A 27,218-nucleotide genomic window follows, 5' to 3' on the forward strand; every position below is an offset into this window, starting at 1 on the left:
TAAAAAAACATTTTGTGAGAATTATAACAATCAATACACATGTTTTAACAGAACACTTTCTGTACCTGTTATAGTGGCAAGGATTACACAAAAAAACATTCCTCTGAGATTGTGTTCCACGTTGACATTAATTCATCAGATGCAGATTTGACAGCATATTAATACTTTGAATCTTCTGTTAACATTCAGGGTATGAATATGCTGTCAAATCTACATCAGATGAATTAAAGTTACAATCTCAGAGGAATGTTTTTTTGTGTAATCCTTGCCACAGAGGCTGTAAGGGGGTCCTAACATGTATTAGCATTATGTTCTGAAAAAACTAGCTTGTTTTTATCTTGTTATTCTTTAAAGGGTCAGTTTTGTTGCCATTAGCTTGGTCTGTTATATGCATTTTGTTTGTTAGCTTCTGTAGATAGCTATTTAACATATTATAACTCTAACCCGATATTTTGTAAAACTCTGAACTTCCAAACTGTGTGAAGTGCTGGCCTAAAAACTATTTTGACATTGTTTACACCAGAGACTGCTGCTAGTGTCTGTGTGTCCTTGTCACCGCTGTCAAAAAAATCAATGCAAATATTTCGAACTGACTCGAACACTGCAAATATTATTTGCATAAAATGGAACACAAACTTGAGTGCATTGTACACATGCAGTTTTCTAAACATGGTCATACGGTATACTGGCCATAGCAGGTTGGATAAAGTTTTATGCATGACAAGATGAAGTTTCTGTTACTCCTGTAACTATTGGATAGAAAAGCAACTGCTCTTTCACCTTTGCTGATATTCAATCCATTTTAGCTTTATTTATAAGACTGACTTAAAGAATGAAATACAAGCCTGGACTGATGATGTAAAAGTGGTGATTGTATATTTTAAGGCAAACCAAAGTATCTAACTCAGACCTTTCCTGGATATATAATAATGCCATGAGGCCATTTGTGGCATGCTGCTACATGATCTCTGCTCACTGCTGGTGAATGCAGTTCAGCAAATGTTATAATTAACTAGGAAATTGTTCATTGTTTATAATTGTTTCTCATTGTTAAATGATTTATTATTTAATTCATACATGTTATTGTGAATTATCAGCTATTATTTTATTGCACAAGGACAGCACTGCAGGAATGGATCAAATATAGATACAGTAGTAAAATATAGATATTGCAATGGATTATAAAAATTTCCAATTTATTTTTTTTACCTGTCTAAGTCTCAATAATAACCAAATCATGCAGTTGTGATAGTACAAACCCAGAGCAAAATAGAAAAAAAAAATGAAAAAAAATGTGCATAAGCCGAACTCTCAATACGCACATTCACCGCTAGATTCACAATCACCTATAGACCTGGAATCACCACTTAAATACTTCATATAAACACTTATAAAACCCACATCCAATGCCACTACTAGCATTCTAGGGTCATCTTGGTTAAAATCAAGGTTTGGATTAAACTGTGTTTTGTCTTTGGCTCTGAGATCCTGCTTGTGTGAGTGTACACTGTTTGCTGATGTTTTTGACCATGTATTATAACTGTTTACAAGCATAGACCATCATTTGCAACTTGATCTATTTTTACTGAATAACACACACACAAAAAAAAAAAAGCCGTCCTTGCCTCATACCCTAAATTTACCTGAAATGACAAGTGCCTTGGGCTCCAAGTACATGGCTCCCTAGCGCATTTCGCATCATGGAATAGTTTCTCCTGTAACCTGAGGCTATAATAGCAGACTTAAGAGCTCTCTATGCCTGCCTAAGGCATTCAGACTTTCCGCTGCCTAATTAGTACTCCTCTCACTATCACTCATCTTCTGTAACTTCTGGATAAGCACTGCTAATGCTATAATCTCAAAGCCTCTATCACGAATCATACAAAAATTATAGCTTGACATTTTATAACTTTATAACAAATTTATAATTCTTCTGATTTTCTTTTTAATTTACTTATGTTTATTGTTGCATTCTGACGAAGGCGAGAGACTAGATGAAAATAATTAGCTTGCTGACTTTAAACAAAACAGTTCCATGAAAGATTTTAGCAGGCAATGATTATAAAGAACAGTGTAATGTTATAACAGCAATGATAAAAAACAGGAACTAACTCAGTAAAAATTACTTTTTATATCAATTAAGTATGTGAAGTATATTAATTAAATTTGTGTTCTTTATGATTATATAAAACATTTTAATATTTTCTCTCTTTTTTGTTTTCTTGTGATCTCGACATAACAGAAGTTGTTTTCTCTTTATGACGACTTAATTTTTTGTAATTTTAAGTTTCTCATAATCTGGAATAAAATAAAACGATTGAATTTTTACACCTGCACCGTGCCTGTCCACACACCTGCTGCCACAAATTGTTATGGTTATTAACCATGTTGCTGTATCTAGAACATTCCTCATGATCAGTTCTTAATTTTTCTGTTTTTGGCATAAGAGCATGTTCTAGAGTCACCGTCATCGCAGCATCATGAATAATAACCGTAACCATTTGTGGCAGTGGGCGCGTGGACTAATAAAATCTACACACAAGTTGGTGGACACCTGACCATAAGATTAGTATGTGCTTTTTGAACAAATTATTCCACATCTAGTCCCCATTTGCTGTTATATCTCTACTCTTCTGGAAAGAAGTTCTACTAGATTTTGGAGCATGTTTATGGAGATTTGTGCTCATTCAGGCACAAGGGCTTTAGTAAAGTCAGGTACTAATGTATGGTGAGAATGTCTGGGAGGCAGTCAGCGTTCCAATTCATCCCAAGGATCCCATAGAATTGAGGGTTGAGGTCAGAGCTCTATAGCAGGCCATTCAAGATCTTCCACTCTCAGCCCATGTAAAGCATATTATCATGGAGTTCACTTGGAGCACAGGGGTATCATCATTCTGGAACAGGTTTGGGTCTCCTATTTCAAGTGAAAGAAATATGTATTTCTACCACATCCAAAGACATCCTGTACAATTGTGTACCTCCAACATGGTGGTAGCAGTTTGGGAAAGAGCCACATAGCTGGAAAAGTCTGGTGTCCATGTAGTGTGTATTTAGAAACTTCTATTAAACTAATAGGAAAGGTGTGTGGGTACGAAAGACAAATTAACATCCTGCCAAGAGAGCCCATTATTTTTAGTTTATTGACTATAATAACACTAAATAACACTACCAGTGGAAGGGAGACACTGCAATTTGTTATTTGCTCTTGCGTCTTTAAATTATCTGCGTTTTGGATTGATTTCCCAGCTACTAGTCATTTTTCAGATGCCCTCAAACATTTGTAGTTTCCAAGAAATGCAGCCAAGATTATAAGCTTTAGCAGTCCTCCTAAATTTATATTATGTTCAAATTAAGATTCCTCATACCTTACAGTCTGTATTTTCTCAGCACTACTTGCCTTTTTTTTCAATGATTTGCAACTTTTTGCCCTGTGAAAGTTGTATTATCCGATTAGAGTTCTAAGTATTGCTCTGGCATCTCTCCAGGAATCTTTGTCAGTCTCATTTTGCCATGCTAAATAAAGATGTAGATCCAGATTTCTGTTAAGTTTATGGCCATCACATGTTCCTCTTCTACAAATTGTGCCACAAGTTTGTAAACATACAATTGTGTAGGATTTTTTCATATGCTGTAACATTAGTCTTTTACTGGAAATATGAGGATTAAACCTGTTCATGCTCTTGTGTACTAAGCAAGCTCAATGAAGACTTGTTCTGCCAAGGTTGGAGTGAAAGAACTTGAGTGTCTTGAACAAAAATCTGACCTCAAAACCACTTAAACCCATTTGGGGGTTAAAACCTGGAGTATCAACACCAGTACCCAACCTCACTAATGTACATGTGGCTGAATCAGCAGAAATTTCCACAACCATGCTCCAAAATCTAGTGTACATTCTTCCTAGAAGTGTGGAAGTAATTATAACAGCAAAAAGGAAATACATCTGAAATAGGATGTTCAACAAACTGTCATTGTTGTTGTGATGATCAGGTGTCCTTTTTTTATATTGTGTAGCATGGTCTTATGTTGCTCCATCAGACTTGGCTAGAGTAGCATAATCCCACTTAGATTATTTCTTATTTCTTGTATATAGATTAACAGAATGCATTCTGTTGACAATTTCTCAGATCATTTTTTTCAACTATATGGAGCAACTTATCTTAAGTGAATTTTTATCTTATCTTAAGTGGATGTTTTATCTTTAATTAGGTACAAAATAAATTAGTACAAATATCTATGTAATATCTATTGTAAATGCCAATGACTGGGAAGGTGTAGCTCAGTGGATAAGATGTTGGACTTCTGATTGGAAAGTCATAAATTCAAATCCAAGGTGCCACTGCTGGGCCCCTTAAGCAAGGCCCTTTAACTTGAACTACTAAGTTGTATAAATGAGATAATTGTAAGCTGTCAGGGATAAGGATGTATGCCAAATGGTGTGAATTATCCATCTATTTCAATTATTATACCCATTTAACTGTTGTTTGTGAGTGTATTATTAGACTGCTTTTTTTATAACTGCATCTGACTCAGTTTATGTTATAAATGTTCTTTAGTTCTTTGACCCAGGTGAAGTACTATATGCTTATGACAGTCCTGCTGGATATGGGCTGATGAGCCTTCAGCTGCTGGCATATGTGTGGTTCTGTTATGCGGTACTGGTGTCTCTGAAGCACTACCCAGAGAAGCAGCCGTTCTACATCCCGTTCTTTGCTGCATACACTCTCTGGTGAGTGTAAAAGAAGCACTACATTTTCTTACAACCATTATTGGCATCATCCGTCTCTATACCCCCCTTGTCCTCTACATCTGCCTCTTTCACCCCATCTACCTGGATGTCTTCCTTCACCACATCCATAAACCTCCTCCTTGGTCTTCCTCTTTTCCTCCTTCCTGGTGGCTTAATCCTCAGCATTCTCCTACCGATATACCCCATGTCCCTCCTCTGCACATGTCCAAACTATCTCAATCTCGCCTCTCTCACTTTGTCCCCAAAACGTCCTACATGCACTCTCCCTCTAATAAACTCATTTTTAATCCTGTCTATTGTCGTCACTCCCAACGAAAACCTCAACATCTTCAGCTCTGCTACCTCCAGCTCCACCTCCGTCTTTTACTCAATGCCACTGGCTCCAAACCATACAACATCACAGGTCTCACCACAGTCCTATAAACTTTCCTTTTTACTCTTGCAGATACTCTTCTATCACAATTGTGTAGACTACAATGCTAAAACCTTAATGTGAACTAGCAGCAAATAATGCATTGCCTCTGTTTGTTAAGTATACATGTTTTAAATGGTTTATAGTGGTATAATAGTTCATACTTTTATTTTTCTGCCAGGTTTTTTGCTGTACCCGTCATTGCACTTATTGCTAACTTTGGCATTTCTCGATGGGCTCGGGAGAAGATTGTCAATGGTATTCAGCTCGGCATCCACCTCTATGCCCACACCGTCTTTTTAGTAAGGGTTTTTTTTTTTTTTTTTTTTTTTTTTTTTTTTTACAAAGTATGATATTCTACACCTATATCAGTGTAAATCACTACAGCTGCAGTCAAATCAGGATTTGTGCAATATGAATACAATAAAAAATAAAAATATCTGTAGTGTTTGTGACAGGCAAACGCCATTTAGAAACAACAGTGAGAGAGAGCACAGTGCTGTACACACTTCATTAAACTTGTTAAATGAAATTAAATGTTCTTGATTTACTTCTGTTACACACTTTGGCAGCCAGTAGCTCTCATCACTACATTTAGCTGAAGAGTCAGGAAAAGCTTACAAAAAGAACTTGTATATTTCAATGACTTTATGTCCTCGGACCACCTCAAGGCCCACTCAGTCTTCCTGCACTTTCTATTACTTAAGCACCGTGAAGCTGTTAAGAAGCCCTTCAGCACTTATAGCTTCCACAACCCGACTTGCTGAGAAAGCATTCACCTGAGAAGGAAATTCACCATGGCGCCTGTACTTTATCATCCAGCGCCAGCATTCCTATTTCTACTTAGAGTGGACTTTTTTTGTACATACATACAAGAACTTGTTGTCAAATTGAGGTCATCACACCTCCCTTGACTTTGACTATAGACGTCGTTATATGTAACATTTAGACATATTGCCATGGGTCCACATCCACTATTCTTGTCCCAGTTTTACTCTTTGGAATAACATTGGTTTGTTTTTTGCAAACTATTAAAGAGCCTGTCACAAGTCTGGAAACACATAGTCTTTTAGGTTTTTGAGACACATGCACGTTCCTTTGGTATATATGCAACAAACTAGGTAATTTAGAGGGAAGTGGTAGCTCAATGGTTAAGGCACTGGGTTACAGGTCGGGGGTTCAAAGAGGGTTTGGACATTTTTGGCTCTAACAGAACTTATGTAAGACAGTGAACAGGAGAGACGTGTTCCCAGACTGCCTCACACCCACGGTGAAACATGGAGGTGAAAGCTTAATGGTTTGGTGGTTGGATGTTCAAAAGCGCTTTGAGTTTCTTATCAAAGAACAAATTAACACTTAGCTAGATTACAAACTTAAATTACCATCAGCCTAAAACTCTAGAGAAGATTTTTTTTATAGGTATAATCAAACCGTGAAAAGTGCTAGTTTAAGTGTATTAGGAACATGTAGGTTTTCACCTGTCATTTGAAGATAGGCAGTGACTTACCTGTTCAAACATCATTTGAACCACCTCGGTGCCAGAACAAATAAGAGTCTAGATGTATAGCTACCTCTTACCATGAGAACAGGTGAAACCAGTCGAGAAGTGCTAGACGATCTCAGGAAGCAGGGTGCAGTGCGTGGAGTGATGAGAGATTTGAGGTAAGAGGGTGCAGATCCATTTTTGGCTTTGTAGGCAAGTATCAGTATTTTGAATCTGATGCGTACAGCTACTGGAAGCCAGTGGAGGGAGTGCAGCAGTGGGGGGGTGTGGGATATAAGTCACACATAGCTGCGTTTTCTATTATTTCCTGTGGACGAATAGTGTTCAGAGGTAGACCTGCTAGCAAGAAAACTAGATTAGTCCAGTCTCGAAATGACAAAAGACCGAACAAGCAGCCTGTGTGGATAAAAATGGTAGAATCCTTCTGATGTTGAAGAGAAGAAACCGACAAGTGACAAGAAACCCACAAGGTAGTTTTGTAGCAGGGAGAGTTGGAGACTTATTCCAGGTGAAAGGAATATTAAACCAACATGGCAACCATTACATGCAATTCAATGTGGATTTCGGCTTATTGGCACCAACTTCATAATACAACAAGACAATGACCCGAAGTATACATGCAACCTCTGTAAGCATTATTAAGAGAGCTGACTGGAGTGTTATCTATCATGGAATGGCCTGCACAGTCAACGCAATTAAATCCAATTAAACTGGTTCGCAAGGTCAAAAAGAAATCTCTAACGAGCAAAGAACACAAGACATGGCAAAGTATTTTAGCTGAATGTTTGAAGAAAATTACTGTCTGGATGTTACTAGTTGTTACTTATGCTATGGGAGGATTCTTTCAATTGAAATAAAGTAACATCTGTATATACTGTATATATCTGTATATATATATATACTGTATATACTGTATATATATATATATATATATATATATATATATATATATATATATATATATATATATATATATATATATATATATATATATGTAAGTAAATCATACAGTTAAAATACCTAGTTTGTTGCATATAAACAAAAGAAACATGCATGTATCTCTCAAAAACAAAGTAGGTGTTTCCAAATTTTTTGACAGACACTGTATAAAATACTGAACTACACCTGCCTGTGTTGAACCCTACACTCTAATAGATTGTTTTTGAGTGTCAATACACTTGCAGTTTCCTAGTTTTATGTAACCTGAAACATTGACTTATGTGCGCTAGAAGTGCTGGAATATAAAATATAATGTAACGTTCACCAAATTTTACATTACATTTGTAATCACACCTATTTTTTGATACTAAATTTGACCTATTAAGTAAAACATTCCACGTTTTTTATATGGATATTTATTTCTGTCCCTCTTTCGTTAAAAAAATCTACAGGTCATCACTCGTCCATCAGCAGCTAATAGGAATTTCCCCTATCATGTGCGGACATCTCAGATTGGAATTCTACTGTCGAGCCCTAAAGAGATGGGAGCAGAGAGCTTCCCTCATCACGCCTATGGGAACAGCTCGTTTCTGGGCGATTCTCAGCCTAACTTTACTGAACTCTTCTCCATCCAGTCAGTGAGTAAAAAAAAAAAAATTACAACAAGCATACCTGAATTGGTAAAATAGCTTCTGGGTGTACATTGTGATCAGTTTTAGGTAGAGATTGTCCCATTAGATTTAATGATAGGCTTCATCTTTATATCTTGTATAAAGCATTTTAATTTAAGCGTTAGATCAGTGAGTAATGTGAGACAGAAATCACTTTATAGTGCTAGTCCAGTTTTTTAATGCCCATTGTTTGAGATGTTGTAATCATTTCTTTTCGCACTGATCAACAGGTCTCAGTAAAAAATATAAATGAGGCCACGGGATGGAAGGGACAAGACATGGCTCTGAACACTGAGCAAAAGATCATCACCACATCGTCCCCGGTCGACTTTACAACATTTAGTTCTGCTATGCCACCAAGCAGCTCGGCTCTGTCGCCTCCTCCAAGGCTAAGCGCTCATTTTACTGAATATTTCAGCATGCAGGGCAGAACAGTCTCTTAAGCATAGTGAAGCAGATTTAGGTCTTTTGGTTCGACCAGGTCAGCTTTTTAAAGACAGAGTATTACATTTGACTCTCCAGAATGAAGAAGTGCAGCAGGATTTGCAGCAGGAGAACATTAAGAGGAGATATGAAGTGCTAAATAAAAAGCAATAAATATTTCAGCCTGATAAAGGTGACTATTGAGAGGACATTTATGGTTGTACATAGCACAGTATATAACATATGTAAGATATTCAGTATGCAAAGTTTTAAGGTACTTAAAGATATTTTATGTGTAAATGTATAGAAGTGTAAGATTTTTTTTTTAAGTGTAAAAAGGCTCTTTTTTTTGTTAACATCTTTTAAAAAGTGGTACTCTTAATATTTGTATTGACATGTCTTTTTTGTTTTTTTGTTTCTTTTTTGGAACTGAAGCAGCGTATTCGAAACCAATGGCAACAATTCATTAAATAATCATTTGCCTCAGTTTGTATGTTGTAAGTTGTAGACACAAATTTGATCTTAATTACAAAAAAACCTAATTGAGATTAACATAGGTGATAAAATCTGCTTTACAAAGGGGAATAAGTTTTTTTTCTTCTCCAAAACCAGTCTCTGGTTTAATATGTGCAATAATTGCCTTTAGTATTTTTTATGCATGTTGCTTGTAAACTGCAGTCAATTCTACATTCACCTCAGTAGTTTTGCTCTTTGGTACACCAGGAGCAGGTTGCCTTGTAAAACCACATATGACCAGCTCTCATTCAAATCTTTAGGCAGAAAATGACAGAATAGGAATTATAAACCAATTTAGGCACCTAATTAAGAAGGCAGTTCAAGTATTTAAGAATTTGAATAGGATACAGTGAATTTTGTGCTGTAAAGTTTGTTACTTTCTGTAATAGAGAATGAGATATAGTTGCTGCATGTCAGATAAATCATCACATGTTACTGGTGAGGTTATTTGTCATAGTGACGTAACTCTCCATTAACTAAGACTATGGCACATTTTATGTCTTACAGCAGATTTTAATAAAAAACAATATTTACGTACTGTGCCTGTATTATTTCAATGTATTGATTATTTTGTATTAATTCAGTATGAATGCAGCAAGGTAATTATATTGCTAATGAATTGATTTTTTTTTCACACAGGTGTCTTAATATTTTATCTTTCTAGTGTGCAAAGCTATTGGTCTGTAAACATCAGTGTATTGGCTTTAAATGGAAAATCACTTACAATTTTCTCTTCTGAATGATAAGTCGTCTTCCCCAGTACAATATGTCTCTTCTGAGTGCCTTAGCTTTATCTAAGCTTTATATAGCTTTATATATTAGTACATAATGAAGTTGAAATGCTGAAATTTTACATTTTTATACAACTCCAATTTCAAAAAAAGTCGGGACACTGTGTAAAATGTAAATAGAAATAGAATGCAATGATTTGCAAATCTCATAAATCCAAATAATATTCACAATAGAACATAGAAAACAGATCAAATATTAAAACTACGGAGAAAAAAAAAGGGTAATTTCTTATTTGATGGCTGCAACAAAAGTCTAAAAAGTGTTATATAATTTAAACAGTTTGAGGAACATTTTGCAACTAATTAGGTTAATTGACAACATGTCAGTAAGATGATCGGGTATAAATTGCGGCTGCAACTAACGATTATTTAGATAATTATTTAGTCAATTAATTTGTTCGATTAATCGGATTTAAGGGAAAAAAAACACAAACTAAACTTTTTTTTTTAAATGGATTTTTTGCTTATAATAATGATCTTTGAACTTTAAATGAACTTTAAAAAATGCAAAAGCCACATAGTGAATTTAACTTTTAACTTTTTTTTACCTATCTTTAATTTTGACATTTTTAAACTTATAGTGGCTGCTTGTTGAGGAGTGCATGGGGGATTTCTCCTTAAACAAATGAACTTGCTGCATTGACAATGAGTTTCATTATCGATTATTATATATTTTATCTAATAGTTGTTGCAGCGCTAGTATAAATTATGTATATTAGAAAGGCAGAGTCAGAGTGGGGAGAGCTTCACCAATCTGTCAAAGACTGTGTCTACAATTAGGAAACAATTTCATAATAATGTTCCTCAACATAAATTTACAAAAAAAAGTTTAATATCTCAGCATTTGTATTACATAATATCTTCAAAAGGTATCAAAGAATCTGGTGAAAATCATGCCTGTGATCTTCGGAACCTCAGGCAGCACTGCATTTAAAACACTCATGAAATCACATTAAAACCTCCAGAAATCATTGTCTGTGAACACATTTTGCCATGTCGTTTCACAAATGCAGGTTAAATCTCTGCAAAATCATGCAAAAAAGGCATGCATGAACATAATTCAAGAAACCCTGCCATTTTCTATGAGCCAAAGCTCAGGATTAGGATTTAAATTTTTTGGAAACCATGAACACCACATCCTCTGGACTAAAGAGGAGAGGGACCATCTGGCTTATTATCTTCCCTGCCTGCAGTCTAGACTTTTCAGATAGTGTAACGCATAATCCCAGTGTCACCTCTGTACCTATTGTGACAAATGAATGTAACCAAAGATTAGGAGTATTATTAGTATTATGCTTTTCTAATTACTGTATATAATGTATATGTCTATTATTAGTTCATCAATTGTTCTGATTTTGAGCTTGTATTGACATGACTACAATGAATTCAGAAATATTATAGACGAAATAGAACACAGTAATTAACCCACTAAAGCAATACAATGTGAATTGCCTCATCCAGCACACAACCTCTGCCACACCATAAAAACTTCACTACAAAGATATTTAATGACCCAAGAGTAGAAGCAAGATAGTGATAGCATAGAAGGGCTGATCAGGATGAACACCAAATCCCATTATTCTAGAATGCAGCAACAAGATTCTGCTAATAAGGAATCTTGTTGCTGCATTCTAGAATCCACACTAAGAAAATATTAAATAAATATAAAATATTGCAAATTATATATGACTTACTCCTCTATTTTTCTTAATGTTTGAGCTCTCAGTAATTAAGTCTTGGTTGAAAATCCATTTGTTTTGTGTGAAGATGCTTCACAATATACTTATCCCCCCAGCTGTTTAAGAAAAGTCAAACATCAATATCAGCTCATATACACAAGTATGAGAATATAAAATATCCAATCTGTGAACATGAAGTTCATAATAAACTGTACTCAAAATATATCTTATCTTATATATACATATATTATTCTTTGGCCACTAGATGCCAGCAAACTTCTAAACAAATTAATTATTTAAACTTTTATTGGATTATTTAAGACTGTGGTACTGGTTTGCAATGGATTTAGAGAAAGCGTACGACAGGGTGCCGAGAGAGGAGTTGTGGTATTGTATGAGGAAGTCAGGTGTGTCAGAGAAGTATTTGAGGGTGGTGCAGGACATGTATGAGGACAGTGTGACGGCAGTAAAGTGTGCAGTAGGTACGACAGACTGGTTCAGGGTGAAGGTTGGACTACATCAAGGATCGGCCCTGAGCCCTTTCCTGTTTGCAGTGGTGATGGACAGGTTGACGGACGAGGTCAGACAGGAGTCTCCCTGGACTATGATGTTTGCAGATGATATTGTGATTTGTGGTGAGAGTAGAGAGCAGGTTGAGAAGAGCCTGGAGAGGTGGAGATATGCGCTGGAGAGAAGGGGAATGAAAGTCAGTAGGAGTAAGACAGAGTACATGTGTGTGAATGAGAGGGAGGGCAGTGGAGTGATGCGGTTGCAGGGTGAAGAGGTGAAGAAGGTGGAGGAGTTCAGGTACCTGGGGTCAACAGTGCAAAGTAATGGAGAGTGTGTTAGGGAAGTAAAGAAAAGAGTGCAGGCAGGGTGGAGTGGGTGGAGAAGAGTGACAGGAGTGATTTGTGATAGAAGAGTATCTGCAAGAATGAAAGGGAAAGTTTATAGGACTGTGGTGAGACCTGCGATGTTGTATGGATTAGAGACAGTGGCATTGAGTAAAAGACAGGAGGTGGAGCTGGAGGTAGCAGAGCTGAAGATGTTGAGGTTTTCGTTGGGAGTGACGAGGATGGACAAGATTAGAAATGAGTTTATTAGAGGGACAGCACATGTAGGATGTTGTGGTGACAAGGTGAGGGAGGCGAGATTGAGATGGTTTGGACATGTGCAGAGAAGGGACATGAATTATATTGGTAGAAAAATGCTGAAGATGGAGCCACCAGGTAGGAGGAAAAGAGGAAGGCCAAGGAGGAGGTTCATGGATGTGGTGAGGGAAGACATGCAGGTAGTTGGTGTAAAAGAGGCAGATATAGAGGACAGGGTGGTATGGAGACGGATGATCCGCTGTGGCGACCCCTAATGGGAGCAGCCGAAAGAAAAAGAAGAAGAAGAAGAAGAAGAAGTGGTACTGGTTTGCAAGTTATGAACATTAAAGATAGATAAAAATGATCAGAGTTTTTGCTACTGGACATATCTATAAATGTCTATTTTAATATGAGGAATGTATTTTATCATCCAGAGTACTAGTATTGCGATGCTTTGCTAGACTAGCAATGGAGGAACTGCAAACAATCGTCTGCACATCCCGAAGGAGCTTTCATCGTTTTCAACAAAAGACTTTAACCACTCCAACCTGAGATCTGTGCTACCAATATTTTACAATAATGTCTCCTGCTCTACCAGATGGGACAACACACTGGACCAGGTATTTACAAATGTACCTGAGGCATACATGGCCATTCCCCTCCCCCATTTGTCTCAGTCTTATCACCTCTTTTTGTTCCTGCTACCCAAATACACACCACTGATGAAACGGGTGAAAACAATAAAAGTTATGGCCAGAGAAAACAATTTCTTTCTGTGGTGAAGGTGCTCAATGGAAGGTAGTTGGGTGCCAGTGAAGCGTTGGGTGATTTTGACCACCCTTTGCTGGGCTTTGTGTTCAAACACAGTGGAGCCTCCATACCATACAGTGACGAAGTTGGTCAGGATGCTCTTGAGGATGCAGCGGTAAAAACTCGTTAGAATTCCTGTGGATAGATGAGTTTTCTTAAGACTCCTCAAGAAGTACAGGCATTGTTGTGCACTCCTAACCAGAGCTGAGGTATAAATACATAGTATAAATAGTATACCTTAGAAAGGCAGAGTCAGAGTGGGGAGACCTTCACCAATTTGTCAAAGACTGTGTCTAAAAATCGGAAAATAATCTTAGAATAATGTTCCTTAACATACATTTACAAAACAGTTGAATAGCTCATCATTTGTATTACATAATATCTTCAAAAAGTATAAAAGAATCGGGATTGCGAAAATCAATATTGGATGCCTGTGATCTTCAGAATCTCAGGCAGCACTGCATCTATAGCAGTCATGATTCTGTAATAGAAATCACTGCATGGGCTCATTAAAACCTCTAGAAATCATTGTCTGTGAACACAGTTTTCCAGAGAAAGCCATTTCTTCTCTACAGCAGCAGTTTCAGGATACTGGCTGGAACATGTTTGCCTCACAGGCCACACTGGACTCTCACACAGATATGGACATCTACACATCATCTGTTTTTTACCATATCAACAAGTGCATTGACAATGTCACTACCGTCAAACACATTAAATGCTTTCTAATCAAAAGCCATGGATGAACTCTGATGTCCATCTCCTGTTGAAAGCTGACGTCATGACCAGGAAGCTTAAAAGCACATGGAGTAAAACCAGTGCCAGCTTCTAAAAAGAGAGAAGGAAGCGCTGCAGGGATGCAGGCAGTGTGGCACAGAGACGCAGCATCTTGTTCCCTCGGGGAATCATGGTCACATATGTAACCTGAAAACGGTGCTCTTCAGGAACTTCAGCTGCATCAGAAGTGCTTTGGGAATGAGAGTCCAATTAAGCCAGACTGCAATGTTGCAAATGTCCTGGAGGAAAACTCCAGAGGACAAGGCCTTAGAGGCTGCCACACAGTGGGGTGCGCTCTGACCCCAAAGGGAGCAGGGAGACCAGAGGACTCATAAGATGAATAAATAGCATGCACAATCCATCTGCTGAGCATCTCCTTATTCATAGGTTGACCTCTCTTTGGAGGGCCACTGCAGAAGAACAGCTGCTCCGACTTCCCCCACAGTTCTGTTTTGTGTATGTACAGTATATGTCCAGTGCTCGGTCTCGGTCTGGGGCCTGAAAGGGAGGAAGATTAAATGACTGAAGCCGAGTTGTGGGACGACCCAGGGGACTTTAGGAACATACCCTGATCTAGGGTGGAGGAAGGCACTGACCAGGCCTGAAGTAAACTAAAGGAAAGAAGGGGCCACAGAAAGGGCCTGAAGAACCTCTACTCTCTTAAAAGAGGAGATGGGCAAGAGGAACACAGTCTTAGCTGTGAAGAACCTTACAGGTATCTTGGTCAGAGGTTTAAAGAGAGGCTCTCACAGGGCCTCCAAAACAAGTCGCATTCAGGCACTCTAGGTTGCACCGGAGGCCTAAGTCTCTGGGTGCCGTTGAGAAAGCGTGGCACTGTTATTACCCAGCAACTGCCCCATGAGGGCGGCATGACAGGCCTCAATGGCAGACATGTAGACCTTCAAACTGTTCATGAAGGAATTCCAACATTGAGCTGACTGGGCAGTTAACTGGGTCTATGCGGTGTTGTTCACACCATGCAGTGAACAGGTGCCACCTCGTGGCGTACGGCATCTTCGTGGAGAGAGCTCTGGATTGAAGAATGGTCTCTACCACCTCGTGGAGAGACCGGCGCCTGGGAGCTGCGCTCCTTCAGGGGCCACAGCCATAGCCTTCACAGCTCTGGGTGGGGGTGTATTATTGTGCCACCTGCCTGAGATAGAAGATCCCTTCTGAGAGAAAGCACCCAGGAAGGTTGTTCGAGAAGGGCTACCAAGTCTGCAAACCATAGCCTGCCCGGCGACCGTGGGGCCACCAGTAGGAGACAGACTCTGTACAGGCAAACTTTCTCCAGAACCCCCGGGAGCAGCGTGACAGGGAAAGGCCTACCGGTGCAGCTTCAGCCCCGCCTGTAGCATAGCATCCAGCCCTAGAGGAGCTGGGGGTGATAGTGAAAACCAGAGAGGCGGCGAACCCCCCACGTCCGCTACGGTGCTGGCAGTGCCCCAAACCACTGAAAGTGTGAGGGTTACGATCCAGATCCCTGAGGGTGCCAGGGCAGGGCAGGCACTGTAAAGTGCGGTGCACAGTCTACAAGTGGTCCTAAATCAGGACCTTTTGGAAAAGCGCATAAACAGCATCGCCAAACATGCTAGTCGGCACCAGCTCCAGGAGAACTGCCTATCCCTGTCGGATCTTTTTTCCAGCATGATAATGCCCCTGTGTACAAAGCCAGCTCCATGAAGATATGGTGCACTTGGGCTGGAGTGGATGATATTGAGTGCCCTGAGTAAAATCTCCACAAGCACGTTCAAAAATCTAGTGCCAGAAATCTTCTCAGAAGAATGGAGATTATGATAACAGCAAATAATAAATGTGGAATATTTTCAAATCAACAAGATGTCAGAAACCACTGACAATCAGACCTGATAGTACAAAAATGTTTGTATAGTATCCCGAATGTGTTTTGCATACATACATACATACATACATCAGTATAAAAACTGCATCCAAGTTATGTTTAGCCTATAGACTGCACAGGAGGTCTATGTGTGTGCACAATAAACCATCTTTATTATTATTATTATTATTATTATTATTATTATTATTATTATTATTATTATTTTATCTCAAAGTCTGCTGATTCTTCTGCTATCAAGCTATTTGTGAAAATCATGGTTACAGAATTTTTGGTGAACTGGGCTGTTTGGATGCTGTCGTCTCAACACCCGTTTACTCAAGTAAGTTGTGAGTGACGAGGCTGGTTGTCTTATATCCCAGAGATCCCTCATGACCTTAGTTGCACCCTAATATATAATTATAATTTATACTACAGTGTCCCTAACTATTATGTAACAATACCAGAGGTGGCAAAGGTACACACATTCTTTAAGTAGAAGTACAGATACTCATGTTTTAAAATACTCAGGTAAAAGTTGAAGTACTGATTAAACTTTTTTACTTAAGTGAAAGTAAAGAAGTTTTGGCTCTGACATGTACTTAAGTAAAAAGTAGTTATTACTGCTACCTGTTTTAGCTTTTAACTGGACCTCACATCATAGATAGATAGATAGATAGATAGATAGATAGATAGATAGATAGATAGATAGATAGATAGATAGATAGATAGATAGATAGATAGATAGATAGATAGATAGATGGACGGACGGACGGACAGACGGATGTGATAGCCTAGTGGGTTAATTTTAGTATCCCCACGAGGATGAGTTTGAGAGTTTGATTCCTGGTTGAGCTGGTTGCTGTGTTGGTAAATAAAACTTCTGGAGCTTGTCCACTCTGAAAACATTTTAATTCTGTTCTTTCTGTGTTGGATTAATTTCTTGATTTCATGGTCTTTAATGAAAGATAACTCCACCAAAAAACGGCACTTCTGTGGTAGCTCAGTGGGTTAAGGCTTGTGCCTGAACATGGTCCTTAATATAGTCCACGCTGGTGATTAAGGTTTCAAAGCCAGTCCTACATGCCTTCTTTCTTACTGCGCTGGCATGAAACAAAGTATGAACCCTCCAAAAAGCACACATGCTTTTCAGTAGCGGTCGCTCAGTGGCTTAAGGCTTGTGCCTCATCTAAACATGCATCCCAGTCTGATTTCTTCCATGGTTCAGGAGGTTAAGGCTGATGGTGAGGATCAGGGTTTGAATCCTGCTTTCACAAGCCTGATTCTGATTTCTGCCTGCTAGTTGCAATGTAGGTTATGTTCCTGCTTCCTAAATCTTTCTTTAGCTTTATATTCTTGTGTTGATGGTTTAAAGGTAGATAGACCTGTCTTCCCTGATGGTTCAGTGGGTTAAATCAGATTTCTTGCTTTTGGTAGGGTTCAGGGTTCGAATCCTGCTTTCTGTCTGCCAGTCACGATCAGGATTCACTTCCTACATCTTTCTTTAGCGATATATTTTTGTTTTTAATGGGATGAAAAGAAAGATAGACCTGCTCTAAATAAGGTTCCTAGCTTGTCCTCACCAATGGTTCAATGGGTGAAGTGGGGATCATGCTGGTGGTGGGAATCATAGTTCGAATCCTGCTTTCTTCCTGTTATTTACAATGTGGGTTCAACTTGTGCTACTTACATCTGTATTCGCTTTCTTCATCTTTCTTTACCGTTAAATTCTTGTTTTGATGGTTTAAAAAGAATGATAGACCTGCTCTAATCAAGCTTCCCCTCCTGTTTTTTTCTGAAGGCTTAGTGGGTTAAGGCTGGTACTTTGCTAATGTTGGTGGTCAGGGTTCAAACCTGGCTTTCTGTCTGCTAGTCATGAGGTAGGTTAAATTCCTGATTCCTACATCTTCATATTCTTGTTTTGATGGGTTAAAAAGAAAGATAGACCTGCTCTAAACAAGCTTCCCAGCTTGTCCTTCCTGATGGTTCAGTGGGTTAATGCTGGTGCCTCGCTAATGTTGTGAATCAGGGTTCGAATCCTACATTGTCCCTGCTATTCATGATATGGGTTTGCTTCCTATGTCTGTCTTCAGCATTATATTCTTGTGTTGATGGTTTGAAAGAAAAGATATTCCTGCTCTAAACAATCGTCGCAGCCGGTCCTTCCAAATGGTTCAGTGGGTTAAGACTGGTATTTCGTTGTTGGTGGGGTTCAGGGTTCGAATCCTGCTTTCTGTGTCTCTGTCTGGTCTGAATTTCTTGTTTTGAAGCATGAAACAAACGATAAACCCCCCCCAAAAAAAGAAGGTACCTTGTGGGACTTCATGGCTTTGTGATAAAAGCCTTGCCTCTGAGCTCAGGGGTTGCTGGTTTGAATCTGGCTTGTCCCCACACTGGGTAAGCTGTCTGGAGTGTCCTGTGAGCAATGAGGTAGTTGATGGTAAACAAAGGCTGTGAATACTGGCTGTTTCACAGCCTCAAAAAAGTGAGGGTGATAGGTTTTTGGCAGAATTTTTCCCTATATATGCAAAACTAAGTCAACACTTTTTTGAACGTTTTTGCTTCATAACCCCCTGTTTTCAGCTTCTCAGACGGCGGGGGGACAGATGCCCGGATATTGCCCCCCTGCTTCAGGATACACCCTCCGAAAGCACATCCAACCTTCCACGCAGCCATTTCTGACATCTTCCTTACTGCGGCCAACAGAACCTTCCACACTCTTAACTTTGAACCCTGGCCGGGGTTTGAACCGGCAACCTCTCAACCCAGAGGTAAAGCTCTTCCAATTGAGCCACAGGATTTCCTGCAAAAACCTGATTTTAAGGACCTTTGTTGGTTCTTTTTAAAAACTTTTTAAACAATTTAAAGGAATCGAACCGGGTGAGTCAGATAGCAGCGACCACTTCACTGACCATTACACCAACACAGGAGAGGCAAACATGCCTTTGCTTATTGGACTCTTGGCTTTTCTATAGTTAGGCGACCAGTGTTTTCTCTTAGATCATGATGGTAGAGGGTCAAAACTTCTCCTTCCTGTACATTCTCTCAGTAACTCGAAGTCTATGAGAAGTGACTCAGGTAAAGAACCACATCTCCAACACCTGCACCACTGATATACCATGATTTACCAGCAACCAATTTTAATTATCTTTCATTGTTCTGTTTTTAAAAACTTCTTATAATGTTCAATATGAAACTAGAGGTAAGAATCGAACCAGGAAAGTCTTTCATCATAGATCACTAATGGCATTACTTCAAAACTCAAAACTTTGTTAGACATGTAAATAAGCAGGAAAAACAGAGACAAAGACAAAGAGACACAGACACAGCTTTAGAAAGAGTGAGAAACAAATAGAGAGACAGCAAGAGAGAGACATATACAGTGAGACAGAGACATTTACTAAAAGAGACACAGAGACAATTAGATAGAAAAAATAGAGAGACAAAGATAGCGAGATATAGCCACTTCCTGTTGGAAGTGTTTATCCCAAGCGACTCTTAATGATCTCATTTACTAAATTAGCAGTAGTGAGTTAAGGGCTTGATCAGGTGCCCAAAACTGGCAGCTTTGAGGTGTTATACATGTATCATATTTACAGCATGTGATATGTATGTAAGCATATGTACAGTGATTAAATATAAAGGCTATATAAGTGCAGAGATGTGTGGACATCATTTAGAGCCTTTGCTGTTTCCACACGGACAGTTAATGAGGTGATACCGGAGAAAATGCACCTCTTCAAGTCAAGTCAGAAAGCTTTTATATATAAAATTATAGACATTTTACAGATTTGAATGATGTATTGTTTTTATCTGTACGATCAATAAAGACAGTAATTTAAGTTTGTGTCACAATTATGAGGGAAAAACCCACAAAACGCCACCCAGAGGGTTAATTGTGAGAATCATGGCGGATTTTGGTGTTTGATTTGAGACTCAGAAATAAAAAAAAGTTTACTGATTAAAAATATTTTTATCTGGAGTTAATTTATTTATTTTATATCTAAGTAAAGAAAGGAAAAAATATCGTGCTGTTTAAAATAATTTTAGTTTTGACTAAAACTATATTTAGTTATATATATATATATACACATACATACACAAAAAACTAATTAAAAATGTTATCTAATGAATGTATCCAGGCTGAAGATCAACATATAGAACACAAGTAGAGAAAAGATGATGATGATCAGGAATGTGTCTGTTCTCAGTCATGTTTACATCACTGACTCCCTCTGTCTCATCCACATTAACCCCAAACTTCTTACTGCCTTCTGTGGTAAGTGAGAGTCAGGACTTTATACACCAGTGGATTGAACGTGCAGTAGCAGGAAATCGTTTGTTCGTCTAAAATCTGCGCGCAGTGGAAATAAAAAATATATATTTCACCAAATCAATGGATTAAAACTAAAGTAGCGAGTCTGTTTTGAAAATGTAAGAAGTAAAAAGTACAGATATTTGTGTAAAAATTTAATGAGTAAAAGTTAAAAGATAGTGAAGTAAAGTACTGATACCGAAAAAATCTACTTAAGTACTTCCCACCTCTGAACAATACTAAATAATAATAATAATAATAATAATAATAATGCATGATTTTCTCTCTTCCTGTTGCCCCCAACTCCTCTGTCAAGTTAAATATGCTTCTGTGGTACTACAAATCCTGCCCCTTTCTTTCTGGAACTGCCTGATTTATCCTGACACCTTACCTCTGGATGTTGTTTGTTCTGATTGGAGACTACTTGCTGCTGCTGTGGATGGTTCCCCAGGAACAGTGTGAAAATCAATGAGGTTACTGTATAGAGTAAAACTCAAGAACTATGAAGAAGGATTTCGACTGTAATTAATATAAACAGCCTGATTTAATTGCTGCAGTTGTTGAATTTAAGTGTCCTTCAGTGAACAATTGATAACTAACAATAATGGAACTAAAATAAATTAATTCTGTGTCAGCCAGATGAAGCTAAAAAACCTGAATAGGCACAACTTCAAAAAGCCCAGCTTTATATTTTACAGCAAACAAAACACAGGGCATCGCAACAAACCAAAGAGTTTTTGAATCAATTAATTAACAAGTGATAAATCGATGTCTGCATGAATCCTACAAATAAAGTACAATATTATTCAATAAGCATAATGTAAATATATACAGCTTTTGCATTAACAGGGTTAAATAAACATAACAGTCTCTGTGATCCTGAATCATATACTCAGGAAACTGGACAGTTTGCAGGTATGATGATTAGGGAACAATGCAGGTGGCCTTTCGTAATGCCAGGTATCCCGTCACGACATCTGTAGGTAGTAGACGGATGTAGGAGAATTCTTCAGATGAAGTAAATCGTAGCTTAGTCTGAGGGTCTGTGTAGTTTGCCTGGAGAAACAAAATGACCATCATCAGGTACAAAACTCTATACATATACATTACACTACATCGAATTCATGACGCTGGATATTTTTTTTTAAAGGCTCCTCTCCCAGTACAAGCCTCAATCATAGTTTTTACTAACCAGAGTTCCTTTTGCATATCATCTTTTTTAAAGTGGCAAATTCCTGATTTGTGCACAGACCATTAAAAAAGTCAACATGGAAACACAGACTAGAGAATAACATGAATTACAAAAGCGCATTTTTCAACAAAAAGCGCATATAGTCTATGATCACATTGGATTCTATGATGAGATGGCATTTATCACATTATATAATAAATATAACTTTATATCTAAGTTTAAAGGTGAACTAATCTATATCATTTTCACACATGGCGTAGAACACGTTTTTAATGCTAAACAAAATAAATAAATAAATAAAAAATCAAGATGGATCTACTTAGCATTTAAGCTGTATATGTAATTATTAGCTGCCCGGCAAAAAATATAGCCAGTATATAGTATACTATTGTATAGTATTAAATAAAGTAAAGTAAAATAAAGCCCTTATACCTTATTGACTTAAAGCTTTTAAACCTTATTGACTAAACAGCAATCATCAGTGGGTATGTATGCTTTAACCTAAATGTTCTTTCTTGTTTCAAAATCTTTTGTACTTCACATATCGGATGAGGCACAATCGGCTATTTACTCTAGTGGTTTGACTAGCATATACAGATGATTGAAGATCGGAATCACAAATGTACAGCTATGTGAAAAAACTGCCGAAACGGAGCAAAAAAAAAAAAAAACCAAGAAGTACAAAGCCGTCATACTTCTCTCCTGCAACTTGGAGTCACTTTGCAAATAAACAAAACAGGAGAAACAAATGACACTTGTTGAAGGAAGACCCAGAGAATATATTTTACCACAGGTAAAAGCACAGGACTTTACAGCTCATAAATATCAGGCAAGACATTTCGTTATTTGTGCAGATGTGGGGTTGTAATGTAAGAAGGTCAATCTAGTGTTAATATTTATGAATTTTTTTGTGGGGGCCGGGGGGATATTTTTCGAATCTTTTATCACCAAATCATCAAAACACTAATAGCATGGAGAACTAGGAAACAATGCTCACTTACTGGTAAGCCTGAAATATCAGAATACTTTTTAGAAGGCTTCAGAGACGGTGGAGCATCGATGTTGTAATCTGTCAGGAAACCAGAGAGTCTGATATACATTTATCAAAAACATATTGCATCTTGCTAAGCATAATAAATTCAGATTGAGCATGACTCAGACATACAGTTTGGATCAGTGATTTTCCAGGGCAGTGCTCTCTCCACTGCCAGAATCTGCTTCAGGTTCTTCCACGTCCGATTCTTTTTCCCTGCCGCTGCCCCTCCGATACCAGAGTGCTAAAAACAAAAGCACATGGTTAGGCCTTTTTGGAAAACATTTCTAAGAATAAATACAGGAGCAAACTGGAATGTATGCGAGATCAATTCAACTAAACACGGCAACTTTATAGCAACAGATTTTTAACTTTACAGCATCGAAATGCAGTACCCAGACATCCAGCTCTGTTCAGGGTCTTCTGATAAATTCCTGACACTAATGTAGTTTAATATGTTGTCTGGAGACCTACCACAAAGTTTGGGTTTTTGAAAGAGAGAGGCTTAGCAACTGGTTCTGTCCCTACATCTGCTGTAGTAACCGACTTTCCTTCGGTCACTTCCACAGGGAGTATCTGAAGTGGGGGCGGGGGGGAGACAGTAATAAAAATATGAAGATGATTATAATAACCAGCAATAAATAATAAATAATAGTGTTTAAGAACATGGCAGATCTGGCACGAGCAGCAATTTGCCTTCATGAAAACATTGAATGAAAATTTTATATATTAATGGGATAGTCAGGGGTCCACAATTTCTGTCCATTCAGTGTAAAAGAATTTGGCCACATAAAGACTGCAAATAAATTGGCCACATAAAGACTAATAAATAAAATATTTCTTATATCTTAAACACAATTAACTTTATACAGCTGGTAATATCTGTTATAATATTAAAAGAAATATACAGTACCAGTACCTTGTTCAATGGCTTCTCTTTATTTTTCATTGTATGTTAATACAATAAAAAGACAATGAAATATGGATTTTTGAAGAGACCAAAAATATGTTGAATATCCCAAAATACGATTAATATTTTCAACTGTATATTTTAGAAATTAGTTACCTTTTGGTTTGATGACATCTTTGCACACTCTTGGCATTATCTCACTCAGCCTCATTAGGTTGTCACCTGGAATGGTTTTCCAACAATCCTGAGGAGATCCCAGATGTGTTGAGTGCTTGTTGGATGCTTTTCCTTCACTCTCCATTCCAACTAATCCGAAACCATTTTGGAAGACAAATAATGCTCCCACTAAGGGAAACTAGATGGGATGGCATGTCACTGCAAAATGCGGTGGTAGCCATGATGGTTCAGCTTGCCATCAATATTGACTAAGTGTCACCAGTACAAGTGCCACTTGAACTCTGAGAAGCTTTTATGTAAATCTGTGGTTCTGAGGCTGATCATTCTAATAAACGTACAGTATCCTCTGCAGCAGAGGTAGCTCTTGGTCTTTCTTTCCTAAGACAGTCCTTATGAGATTCATCAAAAGTGTTTAATGGTTTTAGAGACTGACTTTGGGAATACATTTAAAGTTCTTGAGATTTGTTGTTCAGCTTTATTTCATAAGGAATGATTGCCTGTCTTTTCTCTTGACTTAACTGAGTGTTTCTGGCATCATATGGATTTGCACAGTAGTTAAAGCAGCACTAATAGGGCTATTAACCATGTACTTACTAATTCCTCTGCACAAGACAACTAATGGTCTAAAGCACATTAAGCAAGAAATGTCACATATAATATATGATTATCAGTGAAAATCTGTCCTTTGGTCGGTTGAGTCCAAATTGAGGGCATTTAACCACCAAAGCATTTTGGAGTACTAAGTATCAGATCACCCGGCATCCACAATCATCCTATCTATATAAGGTTAAAATGGTTTTGGATGAGTTGAACTGGAGATCCTCTAGATTAAAACCGTTCCATATGACCACCTCATGAAATGGTATGAGAGAATGGCAAGAGTGTGCAAAGCTGTCATCATTGATGAATCGAAAATATAAAACATATACTGGTTTATTTAACCCCCCCTTTTTTTTTTTACTACATAATCCATAAGTGTTCTTTCATAGTTTGGATGTATTCAATATGAATGTACAATGTAGCAGTAGAAATTTACTGTCCTCTAAAAATAACAGCCATTTATGTCAAACTACAAAAGTAAGTACACCACAGCTGTACGGCATGTGACCATGACCAGGGTCATACAGAGGTTTTCTAAAAGGGTTTCCACTCGGAACAGACCTCACAAGGGTCGATCAAAGTAGTTGAGTCCTCGTGCTGTGCGTCAGGTGCATTAGCTGCTTCAAAAAGCAGAGGCATGAGTGCTGGAGCATTGCTTTAGAGGTTGCAGAAGCAGAAGATCCACTTGTCAGTGCTCAGACAGTACACCACATACTGCAACAGTTTAATTTGCATTGCCGTCGTCCCATAAGGAAGCCGCTCCTGAAGCTGGCTCACAAGAAAAGCCTGCAAACATTTTGCAGAAGACCAGCCTGTGGAAGAGCATGATTTATTTAAACCATGTCCTGTAGTCTAAGATTAAACTAAGATAAACTTGTTTGGCTCAGGCAGTGTCCAGCATGTGTGGCAACACCCTGGTGAGGAGAACCAAAAAAACGGTGTCTTGCCTACAGTCAAACATGATGGTGGTGGTGGCATTACGGTCTGGGGCTGCATGAGTGGTGCTGGTATTGGAAAACTGGGAGGCTGTGGTTCATTGAGGGAAAGATGGATTCCAACATGTATTGTGACATTCTGACACAGAACATGAAGCCCTCCCTTTAGAAACTGGTCCGAACGGCAGTTTTCCAATATGAAAAGTCCCCAAACACACCTCCAAGATGACAACTGCCACCAAGTTTGTCTCCAGACCTGAACCCTATTGAGCACCTGTGACGCATCTTCAAGCGGAAGGTGGAGAAGCTCCAGGTGTGTAACATCCAGCAGCTCTGTGATGTCATTATGGAGGAGTGAAAGAGGATCCCAGCAACAACCTGTGCAGCTCTGGTAAATTCTATGTCCAGGAGGATTAATAATGGTGTCCAGTGCTGGATAATAATAGTGCTCACAAAGAATATGAACACTTTGGACACAGTTTTAACATGTTCAGTTAGGGTGTTTTGACAATAACAGCTGTATGTTCAGTTACTTTTAGAGGACAGTAAATCTGTATTGCTATACAAACTGCACATTGATTATTCTAAAATATATCCAAGTTTCATTTCTATAGTATTTTCCCTTGGGATACTCAAATGGTTGCTGTAATGTGAGTGCTGTACTTATATATATATATATATATATATATATATATATATATATATATATATATATATATATAAATATAAAATAAATTCTCCAAGTTTTTACCTGAGTGTGACTGACCCCCGGTACTACGTGCACTTTCCTGCGCTTGTTGTTGCTGCTGTTCGGCTGGGAGAACGGCTGAGCCCCGGGGCTAATAGCTCGCTTCTTTCCTTTAGCTTGAGCACTCGATGCTACTGATAAATGTTTAACGTTATTATTACTGACAGCAGAAGTTGGCTCTCCTATAATAAAGGCCTCAACTGGACACTGGGCAGCCATTTGTTTAAATTCAGCTAAGTGTTGGAGAACCAGGTTTCTGTAAATACCTACATGCTACAGTAGCTTGTTCTTCTTCCTTGAATTAAGATTGCTAATCTCAAACCTAATGGAGTTTTAGTTCCACCTACTGGCCTGGAGTGTCAATACAGCTGTCAAAACTTCTCCTTTTCCTTATTATATATTCCTCAATAATAAGCACTTTATCCCTGTTAAGATCAGTGTTCGAATTGATGGGTGGCTGGACGGTGGGGGTGTCCGGGACCCCCTATAACATTAAGGGACCCCTATAAAGCACGAATAAATTAACTTTGGGGTCCCCTGGTACATGTTTTCTTCTTCTTCTTCTTCTTCCGGCTTTTCCCAATTAGGGGCCACCTATTAGTATAGGGCAGGGGTGTCAAACTCAAATTCACAATGGGCCAAAATTAAAAACTGGGACGATGTCGCGGGCCAAACTCAATATTTATTGAAAAATTGACTGCAATTGTGCATGTTTTCCGTCTCTCCAGATGTTCCCTTTCATATGGAAACAAACTTTAGTTTTGCATAAACATAAATCTGGAAAAAATCTGGAACAACCAAAGTTTAATATTATAAACACATGAGAAATAAAATTTAAAATACACAGTGCTATTCGTTTATTTTCTCTCTCTCTTTTTTTCTCTCTCTCTCTCTCTCTCTCTCTCTCTCTCTCTCTCTCTCTCTCTCTCTCTCGACTTTCTAATTCCTTTATACAGGTAGACGTCAACTTACGACTATTCGACCATTACGACCACAATCGCTAGCCGCGTTTTGTTCATCTTCATTAAAGAGAACAGTTACACACACAGATATGTGCTGCTGAACACAGAGAGGATTTGAGCAGCTTGAGCACGGAGTTGGAGCAGTGTGT

At 38.2% G+C, this 27,218-nt stretch overlaps 2 protein-coding genes across 2 annotated transcripts in view; one reads left to right on the top strand and one right to left on the bottom strand.

Annotated features, from left to right (window-relative positions):
- The window catches only part of tmem145 (transmembrane protein 145), a 32,302-nt gene extending 22,552 nt beyond the window's left edge, over window positions 1-9,750 (top strand). The window contains exons 12-15 of the mRNA XM_083529962.1: window positions 4,554-4,726; window positions 5,341-5,461; window positions 8,055-8,240; window positions 8,504-9,750. Of these exons, the coding sequence (XP_083386088.1) occupies window positions 4,554-4,726; window positions 5,341-5,461; window positions 8,055-8,240; window positions 8,504-8,716 (693 nt within the window). The 3' untranslated portion in view covers window positions 8,717-9,750. The remainder of the gene's footprint in view (window positions 1-4,553; window positions 4,727-5,340; window positions 5,462-8,054; window positions 8,241-8,503) is intronic.
- Window positions 9,751-21,181: 11,431 nt separating this feature from the next.
- On the bottom strand, window positions 21,182-26,676 carry ino80c (INO80 complex subunit C). Its single transcript, XM_083529133.1, has 5 exons — window positions 26,111-26,676; window positions 23,212-23,313; window positions 22,870-22,981; window positions 22,706-22,773; window positions 21,182-21,568 (listed from the first exon to the last, which is right to left on the bottom strand). The coding sequence occupies exons 1-5, from the start codon at window positions 26,324-26,326 to the stop codon at window positions 21,437-21,439; spliced, it is 630 nt and encodes a 209-aa protein (XP_083385259.1). The 5' UTR covers window positions 26,327-26,676; the 3' UTR covers window positions 21,182-21,436.
- Window positions 26,677-27,218: the final 542 nt, after the last annotated feature.

Source organism: Silurus aristotelis (genome assembly GCF_946808225.1).
Source record: "Silurus aristotelis genome assembly, chromosome: 25".
Classification (NCBI taxonomy): domain Eukaryota; kingdom Metazoa; phylum Chordata; class Actinopteri; order Siluriformes; family Siluridae; genus Silurus; species Silurus aristotelis.